This window comes from Canis lupus, chromosome 25, assembly GCF_003254725.2.
Source record: "Canis lupus dingo isolate Sandy chromosome 25, ASM325472v2, whole genome shotgun sequence".
NCBI lineage: Eukaryota > Metazoa > Chordata > Mammalia > Carnivora > Canidae > Canis > Canis lupus.
The window spans coordinates 40,222,542-40,235,879 of record NC_064267.1 but is presented as its reverse complement, the minus strand read 5'-3'; the positions used below and the strand labels follow the sequence as shown (position 1 = coordinate 40,235,879).

The 13,338-nt window shown below is 41.3% G+C and overlaps 1 protein-coding gene across 17 annotated transcripts in view; it reads right to left on the bottom strand.

Moving 5' to 3' along the window:
• Positions 1–11,835, bottom strand: part of MFF (mitochondrial fission factor) — a 30,386-nt gene extending 18,551 nt beyond the window's left edge. For 2 of the 17 annotated variants that reach the window (XM_025463274.3, XM_025463278.3), the window contains exons 1-5: positions 11,666–11,832; positions 8,507–8,618; positions 7,556–7,733; positions 6,411–6,631; positions 5,313–5,482 (exon numbers count right to left, since the gene is read on the bottom strand). In XM_025463274.3, coding sequence (XP_025319059.1) covers positions 5,313–5,482; positions 6,411–6,631; positions 7,556–7,593 — 429 coding nt within the window. In that variant the 5' untranslated portion in view covers positions 7,594–7,733; positions 8,507–8,618; positions 11,666–11,832. Of the gene's footprint in view, positions 1–5,312; positions 5,483–6,410; positions 6,632–7,555; positions 7,734–8,506; positions 8,619–9,354; positions 9,375–11,665 lie in introns of those variants that run through there. The other 15 variants (XM_025463279.3, XM_049101455.1, XM_025463280.3 and 12 more) reach the window with 12 other exon arrangements.
• Between the last annotated feature and the right edge of the window lie 1,503 nt (positions 11,836–13,338).

Sequence of the window (13,338 nt, the reverse complement as noted above, 5' to 3'; positions counted from 1 at the left end):
ATAAACAACAATAAGCCTTCTGCCTCTCTTCCCTAAACTGTTCATGTTTGGAACAACAGCATCGTGATGTGAAGATGCCCACGAGTCACATGGAAAGGTCATGTGTAGGTGCACCTACCAACAACCAGCATAGCTGAGGTCCCCAGATAACAGCCAGCATCACAGACATGTGAGGAAGCTGTCAGATGATTGTAGACTCAAGCTGTAGAGTCATCCCTACCTTAGACCCAGATATTGTAAAACAGAAAAAAGCTTTCCCCATTATGCCTGCTGCAAAGCCTTTACACACAGAATCCATGTCCATGATCAAAATGAAATGTTAGTTTTTTCTTTTTAAGACACTTAAGGTGGTTTATTACAGAGCAATAGAACAATGGTAATCACTAACTTTCCTGTTTGTTTAGGTGGTTTCTGTTTTTTGGCTTTTAACTAGAAACAGCCATGGCAACTTCATGGTTTATTTTTTTTATTTTTTATTTTTTTTAATTTTTATTTATTTATGATAGTCACAGAGAGAGAGAGAGAGAGGCAGAGACACAGGCAGAGGGAGAAGCAGGCTCCATGCACCGGGAGCCTGACGTGGGATTCGATCCCGGGTCTCCAGGATTGCGCCCTGGGCCAAAGGCAGGCGCTAAACCACTGCGCCACCCAGGGATCCCGAACTTCATGGTTTAAAGACAAAAAAAGTAAACACTACTGTAAAGGACAATTGGTATGTTAACCAAGGGACTTGAAATTTAAAGATTAAAAAAAAAACACTTGGTGGGATGAGCGCTGGGTGTTATGCTATATGTTGGCAAATTGAACTCCAATAAAAAATGTTTAAAAATTAAAAAAACAACGGTATTTAGTAATGATTTTTTTTAAAACTTGAGTAGATCATCAAGTTACAAGCACCTTCAGTGGATAATAAATCCGAACTTCATGACAACAAAACTTAAAACCACATTATGCAGCATATAATTTCAGAGTATGGTTTAGATTTGGTTATGGGTTATGAACAAAAGAAAAGAACATTTCTAAAAACAGAAAAGGAGTCAGTTTGGAGCCCACTGCAAGAACTCTTTACAGTTAAACCAAAAATAAAAATTACCTTAAAGCTATATATATATATATATATATATATATATATATATATATATTATACACACACACACATATACACACACATATATATACACACACATATACACACACGTGTGTGTATTAAGTTATATATAATTTAATATAGTTATATATGCATACATATTATACATCTATAAGTGATATATGCATATCTAACTATTTATATTGTTAAGTTGTATGTAACTTAACACCTCTACAATCCAGTACACTTGATTCAGAGAATACTGGGTTGATTTGTGAGAATCCCCCTGATACCTGCCTTCCTACCTACCACACAGCTGTGCTTACTTTCCCTAGAGAACAGCTCTTCCATGTTTCAAGGATCAAGGTGAATTTTCTACGAAATCAGAACCATTCCTGCTGGTGTGTTGTGAGAACTAAGATTAAGCAGGACAGGAAGTGACAGGAAAAGGCAGATTCTGTCTATGATTTCAACACAGCCTGGAAACTAGAGGATCCGAAGTCTGTTATCTCACCATTTGAAATCTGATTCAAGGGTAACTTACCAGGAACACTAAACTTAATATTGCTGCCATACTAGGGGGGAAAGCAATTTCAGACAAAAGCATACATCTATCATGCCTTCTAATATGACCAACTTGCATCCTGTAATGCTGAAGTGCATGGACACTGCCTGAAGTGATAAGGACACTCTTAAAAATTTCTACCCTTAGTTCAGTCATGGTGGTGGTTTTCTCAATTGAAGGTTTTTTTTTTTTTTTTTAAATTACTTTTTTACCCAGCTTTACTGAAATCTAGTTGACAATTCAAGATTTTTAAGTCATTGCAAACCAATCAGCACTGATTACCCATTTAAAAATTCAGTCCTGAAGTTGAGAAAGTATCCCAGCTTCAGGTAACTTCCTGCAGGTTACGTCACAGGGGCTTCTGTGTCTGACAACTGGCTTAAAATTCCTCCCTCCTCATTTATACTGCCTAATCAATGCAAAGAACCCTAAGAACTGTCATGATTTGGTGATTTTGTGGTTTCCTACCCAGATCAGACAGTTTATTGCTCCGTTGCTTTATTAGTTTCTTGCAGGTAGAATCATCAAAGCAATGGTCATGTCCTAGAGTTGCCTCCCAAGTACAGATTAGGTATGTTGAAAGGGCTCATGACTTCCTCTCTACCAGCTAACCCTCCAGATTTTATAAACCCTGTCTATGCGAGGGGATTATCCGTTTCATGCTTTAAGCCCTCTACCAAGGGTATCCTTGGATTCTTCAAGCCAGCTTAGGAATTCAAGCGCAGTTATCTTCTGTAAACTTATTCCTTTTAGACAACAATTTCTACAGACTTCTTCATAAGCCACCTTCCTATAGTCTCCTTTCTTGTCATAGGCCAGGGGTTCCCAACTGGGGTGATTTTGCTCTCAAGGGGACATCTGGCAATGACTGGAGAGAATTTTTCCTTTCTTTTTATTGTGACCAGCTACACATACCATAAAATTCACCATTTAAACTATTATACAATGCAGTGTATTTAATGCATTCATAACGTGCAACTAATACCACTACCTAGTTCCACGTAGGAACTAGGTACCCCAAAAGGAAATCCTATAATAATTAAGCAGCCATTCCCACTGCCCCTTTTCCTCAATCCACTGGCAACCACCAATCTGCTCTCTGTGTCTGAGGATTTGCCTGTTCTGGACATTTCATGTAGGCAGAATCATATATATATATATATATGGCCTTTTCTGTCTGGCTTCTTTGATGTAGCATAAAGTTTTCAAGGTTCATCTGTGTTGTATAATGTGTAAGTACTTCATTCCTTATTATGGCTGACTAATATTCCAGTATGGACATGCCACATTAGGTGTATCTATTCTTCAGTTGGTGGACACGGGGGTTGTTTCCACCTTTTTTAGCTATTAGAGACATTTTTGATTTTCATGATTTGGAGGATTCCACTGGCATCTAGTACACAAAGATCAAGAATGCTGTTAAACATTCTATAGTGTAAAAGGATAGCCCTCACCACAACAAAGAATTATCCAGTCCAAAACATCAACAGTGCCAAGGCTGAGAAACAGTGGCATATGCTATAAAATGACTACTACAGAGTCAATGATTCAGAGAATCTCACTTGATAGGTTCTGACTAGCATCTGAATGAATCAATACAGCACTCAGAGCCTTCCTGCTCTCCTCTTTCAAGCCATCTTCTAAAAGCTACTAGAACTCTGGTTCTTTTTCCTTTCTCCTCTAGTCAAGAGGTCCTGAGGGCTGACCCCCTCCATGGACTTGAACCACAGATCATCACCTTTGCTTTCCTTTCAATAGGCAGCTGGTACTAATCTTTGAAACCCCACCCCTGCAACTCAGGATTTGGCTTCTGTTATAGAATCTTAACTTTTATAACAATAATATGTAAACATACAAGCTTTTAATATAAATTAGAACATGTGCTGAACACACTACATGCATTATTATAGGTAGTTCTCACAATAATCTTAAGCACTTGGCATTATTCTTACCTTTCTTTTAGAGATGAGCCCTGAAATTGTCCAATAAGTTACCCAAGGTTATGTTGTTAGTAAGTAGCAAAGTAGGCCTTCAAAATTAGGTCTCATTCTCAGCCTAAGTTTTTCACTCTAGTGCTATATACTTTGGGCATTTTGACATTTGACTAAATGTACTCCTACTACTGCAGGAGTAAACCCCATAGGTCCACTAAGGCTAATCCTGGTAAGCTTTTTTCCTTAAAAGTAATGACTCAGGAAAGTGCCTGACTTGTTTTCAATCAGTTACTCTCACCAAGTAGGCAGTAAGTATCTAAAATGGTGGGAGCAGAAAGATCAAAAGAAAAACAAAACTCGAAGAATATTAGAGGGAGGGTTTCTCTCCTGGTGGAATCCTCACTCTAAGATGTTATCATCCACAGCAGCAACTTCCACTGGGAACTTCTGGAGGGCTAGGAAACAGGACCTTTAACTGAAAGCATACTGTGATACCTTTCATCTCACATAATGATACTCCTACCTTTCATTATTCTTTGCAATTAAGAACTTCGTATCTTTTATGTGTGCTGGCGTTTCTCCCACGCTCATGCCACCATGCAGGAACTCTATCTCACCATACAAGGTCTTACACAAAAGCTCAAAGAATGTTTGTTAAATAAATACAGTCCCATAAGCACCTCAGTGCTTTTCACCAGGTGAACACTCACATTTAGTGCTTTTCACCAAGAGAATATCTAGAATGTCTCAGTTACGTCAGCAGAAACTTCCAACCAAGAAAAGGCTAACCCCAGTACTAGGAAACTGCACTCCCTTGGATTATATGGACACTTCACCCTCGTTTGAAAGGACCAACATGAACAAGGACACACCGGCAGTTCCACTATCAATAAAAACGCATGTCTGCACACTGTCTTACACTAGCTTCATAACAACACAGAAGTTCAGAAGCTAAGTGTAAAAGCTGTAACTTTAAGTATCATCACAGAAGAATTTTACAAGATTGGCCCTGCTTGGGAGAGGCAAGATCTGAACTTTGCTATGAATACTTATTAGTCCTTCTTTTAATATCGAGGTCAGAGCTATTAATGTTATAAAGTATATTAACTCAGCAGAGACTTCTTAGCAAGCAAGGAGAATAGGTAGTATCGAGGAAAAAAAAAGTGCTTTCTTTGTCTTATCTGCCAGATTTTTTTTGTAATAAAGTGCTGCATTCATTTTCCAACTTTTTCAGTATTGCTTAAGGTATAACCCCTAGCCATAAAAGCTCTTCCTTCTAGATCACATGAATGATAATGATTTCCCCAACATTTCTGTTTTCTGAAACATAACATTTAGATTTTAAAAAAACAGCATAATATCTTATTTGGAGTATCTACATATCAGAATTTATAGTAACCAATGGTCTATGCGGAAGGCTTTCATTACACACTAATGACAGGATTTACAGCCTTCGATCCTCTTTACTTCTTGTTTTTGTCCTTATTATTTCAAATTCAGTTGATGTTAAAACTCTACTTATGGGCAGCCCGGATGGCTCAGCAGTTTAGTGCTGCCTTCGGCCCAGGGTGTGATCCTGGAGACCCAGGATCGAGTCCCACATCAGGCCCTCCCTGCATGGAGCCTCTGTCTCTGCCTCTCTCTTTCTCTGTGTGTCTCTCATGAATAAATAAATCTTAAAAAAAAAAAACAAAAAACAAAAAACAACAACAACAACTCTACTTACTTCTTCATTTTGAGGGGTTGGAGGAGGTCTTTCTAAATCCAGAAAATCTAGTGGTCTTTCACTTAATGTAAGTACACGAGGTGGTGTTTTTAGTGCCAGAGGTTTAAAGGGAGTTGACTGAATAAGGTCAAGATCTGCAGGTCTTGAAAATGGAATGTCTTCATTATTTCCTAGGAGTATAAAAAGGAAAGGAGGGAAGTTTTAAAAAGATAGCAGTTTTATGAAAATGTATCTGCCACTACACACCCTCTAGGATGACTAAAATTAAAGACTGACAATACAAAGTGTTGGCAAGGATGTGGAGCAGTGGAAACTCCCATACATCACAGATGGGAACAAAGAGGGTACAATCAATCTCAAAAACAGCTTGACAGTTTTTCATAAAGTTAAACACAATTTACGGTATAACCTAACAATTCTATTCCTAGAAACAGGAAAACACACGTCCTTACAAAAGCTTGTACATGAATATTCAGAGTAGCTTTATTCCTAACAGCCCCAAACAGGAAACCCGGATCTCCATAAGTGGGTAAGTGGATACACAAATTGTGGTATATTCACAGGGTGGAATACAACTCAGCAATAAAATGGAGTGAACAACTGATACAAGAATATGAAAGAATTTCAAAAACATTACTCTAAGCAAAAGCCAGGCCCAAGACTGAATACTGTATCAACCCATTTGTATGAAACTCTAGAAAAGACGAATCTAGTCTCTGGTTCCACAAAGGAGATAATGGTTATGTGGAATCGGGGGTTGGGGGGGGGGAGGAACTAAATGAGATGGGGCACAAGGGAACTTCCCTTGCAGGGTTATGAAAATGTCCTGTATTGAGACTGTGGTGGAAGGTCACAGGAGTGTATACATTTGTCAAATCTCCTCACACTTAAAAATTACACATATCTTATGTATGTAAGTTATGTCTCCATTAGTTGAATTATTAAAAAATACGGTTTGAAATTTCAGACCTTATAATAAAAATTTTGAAAAAAATGCGGTTGTAGTTACCATCCCCTTTTCTAAACAATATTTTGAAAAACCAGAAGTTTTCATAAAATCATATAAAACAAAGATCTTGATAAATAAATGTAAAATACCTGCTACAACAATCCTCTCTGGCACCTGCATAATGACACTAGCATTTGGAACTCCTTCTTGGAATCCTTGTTCCAGGTCAGCATTTGGTGGTGCTACCTTTAATTTCTCCGGGACCCTCATCTGCTGACTAATACCTTCGGTGTATTCCATTTCATACTGAATTCGACTAATTTCCGCCATCTCAGCAGCAGTGGGAGAAGGAAATGCTGCCCCACTCACTCTGTGGGCAAAAATTTAAAGACAGGGATAACTAAGTGTTAAAATGTCAGTCTTCTTTACGGAGTGAAGTTAGACACTACCTTGTAGGAAGAGCAAGAGGAGACTTCTCATTTGTGAGTACTGAATACGTATGAAGGAAAAGTAAAAAAAAATGAAGAAAATGTTTTTCTTAACATAAGCCTTCTCACTTATCAGGTGAAATTGCATCCTGAGGACCCTGGTTAGGAGCAAATCTTAAAGTTATTGTATCACCACAAAACAAATGTGGACAGACACACTCTCTCTCTCTGCATAGATATGCAGAGATATGCAGATATGCAGATATGCTGCTTATAATTAAAAAGATGCCTAAAATAAAACTTAAATTAAAATTTTCTAGTCAATAATTTGAGGGAAAAGCTGCTAGGATTTTATAAAAATGAAATTAGGAATTGCTGTCATGCATGAAGAAAATAAAGCCTTTTAATGATGAAAATCAGATTCAAAAAGTAAATAAGGCTAATTCTAAATTTATTTTAAAAATAATGTAGTCCCCAGAAAAATCACAAGATACAAGTTAAAACTTCTCTAATGGAATGTATACCTGGTGACTGAGATACAATGAATACCAAATATAGAATAATATGCAGTAATAAATCCTTCATTTATGTATTCCTGTGTGGGATTAAAAGCTTCCCATTAATTTATATTTAATATCATCTTTACATGTATATTTTTAAAAAGCATGACATCCCTTTAAGGGGAAATAGTACAAATGCATTGAATAACCTCCTAAATTAGAGGATTCATGCTTCAGGAAAATGTAGAAGAAAGTTACCCCAAAATACAAAATGCTGATTGAAGTGTGAAAGAGCATTGTCAGCCTAATGGTGCCACTCTCTCTCAAGCCTACAATACCAGCTCAACTGAATAAAATGTCACTGACCTTCCTAGTGGTGTGTCACTGCTTGTTCTTTCACTCATTTTTAATACAGTAAAAACACGTCTAGAATAGCTATTAAAATACTGCTACCCTGTAGTTCAGTTTACTTTATACAACAATTCCCCTACAAATCTGAACTTTTTTGGAGGTATACATAACAACACGGACACTGCTTTTCCAGCTGTAAAAAAGAAAGAATAAAAAAAAAAAAATCAGTATTTCAACAATTCATTTTATTTAAAAAACCATGAATTAAAGCAAACATCTACTTAAAATTATTTACTAAGACTTGATCTACAAAACCAATTTTCAAATTTCTCCTAAACAGTTATTCTATACCTCAAAAATCATAAAGATGATTTTATGCACAGTCACTATTTTATGATTCTGCAAAAAGGATAAAGCTAATCAAATGTATATAAAAATGTGAAGTCAGATTTTAAAAAACATTTTGCCATAGATTCCTTTAATCATTGTATTTTGAAAGAAAGTTCTCTCCTTTTTAAGGCTTAAGTAAAATACAGATGAAGAAATCATGAGGAGAATGTCAAGGGCAGAAGTAAATGCATATGACGTAGCCTAAAAATTGATGTACAAGTAATGGTTTCCTTAAAAGGAAATGACTTCAAAAGCCAAATTACACTGAATTTTCAGCAAAAGATATTATACATAAATCAAGGGCAATAAAAATTAAAGAGGACATAAAGGTGAGTCATACGAGGGATATTTCCTAAACTCCATGTCAGAGATGTATTATGACACTTGAACTACCTCAATAAGATGCTTAGGAGAGTTTCTGGAGGTTGCTCAGAGTGCTAAACCCTGACAACTGGTTAATTATGACTGCTAAATTGCTTCCTTTATTCTTTACCAAAATGTGTGAATTTTAGGGATCTGGCATGCAGATGGCTTAAAGACTAAGAAAATAGAGCCAAAAGACAAATTTTTACTCACAAATGTGTACCAGCTACTGCGGGCTATTTGGCACTATCTGCTTCTGTGCTTCATATTAAATCCTTTAACTCGCTTCAATGTGCCTGTGCTGGATTTAGAGCCACTTTTGTCCCTAGGGGAGAAAACAGGAGCTAACTGAGAATCCACATGACACCAACGTTGGGTATTCATTGCTGGAAATCCTCTAAATGATAAGTCACCTTACATTAGGAAATCAGTACAATACAGGAAGAAAAAAATTAACAAGCTTACCACCAATTTTAATCCCACATTCATTAGTTTCGTTAATGCAAGATAAAATAAAGAATTGTCACCATTTCTGATTTGAATTTAAAAAGATGTGACAGATGAAAAATATTTAAGTTTGAAAGAATCTTAATAGTTATGTGTATACATGTATATCCAGGAAGAACAAGTACATTTTGGCTAAATTTTCATTCAACTATTTTCATTCAATACTTAATTTAATTTCATATGTATTTCATTCATAACTTTCATTCAGTATTTCAATTTGAACCAGTAATATATATGCACATGGTACAAAGCACACAGGAAGATACAGAGAAAACACAGTGTCTGACCAGACCCTATCCTACAACCACCTAGGTCCCCACAGGCAATCTCTTATTTTGTGCCTCTTTCTAGAGGAGAAACTCTTTCAATACTTGTGTGTAGATGAAGCCCAATAAAATCTTACATTTGGATATAATACTGAAAAGAGGTATCTCAAAAGAATTATAGTTAGCCTTGGGGCGTTACAAATTGAAGTTTTATAATAATAAGCAAGGGACACAAATAACCAGAACATCATCTCCCTCAAATGTGCTATTGTCCCCCACTCCATTTACCGCTTTTCAGTCTTCTTATGGACTTTCCACCAGTACATCCCATGAGTGTCAAAATTCCATTCTATTGCAATATTTTGTCTTACGAAAATCTGTTTGTAAAATATCACAGATTTAGGTCATATGAATGCTGAAAAGACAACTTCAAGAAAAAGGCAAATTCTCCTAGCCTGAGCTACTTAAATTTTAAAAAGTAAATGGAACTTTTCTAAGACAGAACACTGTACTATTCTAATTAGATTGGAATTTTTTTCCCCCTCCCTCATTAGACTGTAGCATTTCTGGTACCATCTTTTGGCAATACATAAAATAAACTTCTCATTTGGAGTTAAGATATTAATTCCAGAGGTTCTGTTATTAGACTCCATTAGGCAACCAGTACACAATTCTCCATCATATAATTAAGGAGACAAAATTGCTCTCAGAGTCACAGATGATCCTACTTGTTCCCAAACGCCAGTAATTTACCAATTTTATAGTTCTTTCCACATTCACAGAGTATGCTTACTCTTACCTACACTTAATTTTTTAACTCAACTTCTAAAAATCTTAAATTAATGCATTTTAAAAGGAAACTTTACATCATCACCTTATGCCATACATATATAAATATATGTAACAAAAACATAACTTTAAGAAAAAAACCTCATCCATATACTACCTAGAATCAAGTCAAATCCCACTCGTGGAAAGGATCCCAAATTTGGGACTCAATGATTCAAGCCTGACTTTGTTTTCTATATTAGAACACTGAAACCCAGAGAAATGGCCTAGGAAGTCACAGAAACAGTTTGGGTCAAAAGGTTTTTATAAATCCCCAATTATTAAAACAAAACAAAACAAAACTCCACTTATTCCATGATCTTAGTTCAAGGTTTTTATATAGGTCACCCCGTTTCCATTCTCTTTTCAAGTAACTATACTTTAAAAAAAAAAAAAAAAAAAGTTTGGTGAATTAGCAAATCAGGGGATAGCAATCCAGGAATTAACTGTACTTTTGAAAAGAAAAGTCACCAAAACCTTGAAAGAAAGAAAAAAAAAGACCCCACAAATTAATGAATTTTAAAATAAGGTCATGAATCCACAGAAAACAAGTTTCAACCAGAAGGGAGAAAAGCCCAAGTGCTAAACTTTGTGATAATCCTCCAACGGGGCAGCCCTATCGCACAGGAAGGGATGGCACGGACAAGTTCCTCTCGGAAAGAGCAGCAAGACCAATGAATTCCCAAGTGTTAGAGACCCCACAAGGCAGCGGGTCCTACACAGAACTGAATTCCGTGGGGGAGAAGACTTCTACTAAAGCACAACCAGGTCGTTGTAATTCCTTTCCAAATCTACTTCCACGAGGGCTTTTCCTCTGGGATCTCCTGCGCCTGCGAAATGGGACACACAAGGGAGAGAGAACATCTGCGGTCCTCCAGGGCCCAGCCTCCCGGGGGATCCGAGGCCTGAGCACAACCAAGGGCGCAGGGTGAGCCTTTCCGATGTGCTGCAATTGAAAAAAGGTGCCTACGGAGCGCCCCTTGCTGCAGGCGCCCTAGGGCGCCGCGGCCCGGGGTGTCCTTGCACCACCCGAGGAGCCTCGTCCTGCAGGCGAAGGTCAGGAGCTCCTCCAGCTCCTCCGCACGCGCACCCGAGCTCCCCCCGCCTCCCAGCTCCTGGAAGGAAACCCCAGGAGCCACGGACTCCAGCATCCACACCTGGGAGCAGGTGCGCCTGCAAACCCACCCGACCTGGGGCGCTGGGGGGGAGGGGGGGGCGGCCGACCGGCCTCCAGCAAGGCCTTCCCGGTGCAGCGCGTCTGTTGCACAAAGTGAGAACAACAAACGGCTCGTCCCGTCGGCAGGTGTCGGGGGCAAGGTCATTCCGAAGGGGCGGGGGGGGGGGGGGGGGGGTGGCGCAGCCGGGAAGGAGGGAAGGCCCCCCCGCAACGCTCCGCGCTCAGGCTCCAGGTCGCCCCCTGGGTCTCCCAGCCCCCCCGCCCGCCCCCCAGCCCAAACTATTTTCTAGACAGGAAATCCACATTTATGCTCAAAATGAGACCCCGAACTAGGAGGAGGGAGAGGCCAGCCCCAAAACTAGCTCCCCAGGAGCGTGTGCCGCTCTCCCTTGCTCTCCTCGGGGGCCGAGGCGGCGGCAAAGGTCCTGAAGAGGAGAAGAGGCCAGAGCCCGGGGGTCGGGGCCCGCGGGGGCAGCAAGGTCGGCCCGGGGCCTCCGCGGGTCCCTCCGTCCGCCCGGGGACACGGCCGCCGCGCCAGGCCCCGGAGGACGGCTCGGGCCCCGGGCCGCGGGTCGGGAAGGCATCAGCACTCACCGCTGGGCCCGCGGGAGGGTCCCCGGCGACGGCCGCCGCCCTCCGGCTCCCGGGCGTTCGGGTGGGCGCTCCCGGAGGCCGTTGGCCGAGCGCACCGAGGCGCCCGGGGGAAGCACCGGCCGGAGCGGCCCGCAGCGGGCCGGGAGAGACGCGAGAACGGCCGGGGCTGGCCCTCGCCGGGAGCCGTAGCGCAGGCAAGTTCGCGGTCATGTGATACAGGGAAGGGCGGACGTGAGGCTCACGCACGGGAGCGGGGGCCGCGCGACGGCGCTACGGGGCCATCTTTGTTGAGGGCGAGCTGCGCCGATCGCGGTCCGCGGTGCGTCTACGGTTCGAGTTTAGTTCACGCTTCAATTTAGGAAGAGTGAGTGATCTGTAAGACCCACGTGTTTGCAAGGTCAACCTTCGATTGCCGGTTAAAATAACGATTCTTCAGGACTATCTGCATGAAAGCCCCAGTGGCCTGAGCCCTCTGAATATCTCACCACCCCTTGCAGGTGATGATGCACCTGCATCCACCAATTTGGATTGCTCGCGGAGCCCTCTGATTATTAAGAGGTCTTCCGTGACAGCGGCCCCTGCCCTGGTGGCTCCGCTGATCCGTCGCGAGGAGAGTGCTGGCAACGAGCGAGGTTTTTCGGTGGTTAGCAGCCTTGTTGAGCTTCGGGAGCGCCCTCTGCATCGCACCAGCCAGATGCTCGCTTCCCGCGGGAAGCTCCGTGCCTCGCTCGCCCGCTCGGACCCCGGGCCGAGGCCGAATCGCCGGGTATTTTGCGTGCCTGGGATTTAGCAAACGGCCGAGCAAGGGCATGCCCAGGAGGAGGTACTTGGCCAGAATCTAAAGTTGGTCCAGAAGTCGGTTTGGAGAAGTTACCGTTCTCCAAAATAATTTTGGGAAGAGGCCCCTTGAGAAGTACTGCTCCTGAGTCCCCTCTATTTAATAGGGACAAATCATCCTCCTGTAAGAATAGGTTGGTTTTAGGAATGAGGAGTCATTCCCGACCAACCTTTCCGGGGAAGACAGAGAAATCAAGCAGGGTAAGCCAGCCATGGCCAGAACTTGTAGAAATAAGAGCCCTGCTGCTTCCACCAGCACCAGCACCCTTCCACTTTTTTTTTCAAAGATTTTTTAAATTATTTATTTTAGATTTTATTTCTTTATTATCATTCATGAGAGACACAGAATGAGAGAGAGAGAGGCAGAGGGAGAAGCAGGCTCCATGCAGGGAGCCCGACGTGGGACTCGATCCAGGGTCCCCAGGATAAGGCCCTGGGCCGAAGCCGGCGCTAACCCCCCGAGCCACCCAGGCTGCCCAATTCTCATCACTCTTAATCTTTCTGGATCATTTGGTTCTGTGAAAGGAGGCAGTGTGGTACTTGAAATCACCAGACACTGGTAGTAGACTTTCAAGAAGGAAAAAAAAAAGCCTTTTTCTCTCCCTTACCTGGAAACACTGCCCCCTTGTCTTTTGTGATAAAGCGTCATGCTGGGCCTTCTTCCCTCATTAATGTGGACATTCCTGTTTATGATTCAATCCATCGTTGACTATCTTTGCACCCATAATTGCTCCAAATCTTTTTTTGGGGGGGGGGCGGGGGGGAACGGTGGCATATAAATCTAAATAATTGAACACATCCATTGAGTCTCATCTTGTCGCACTCTTCTAGTCAAT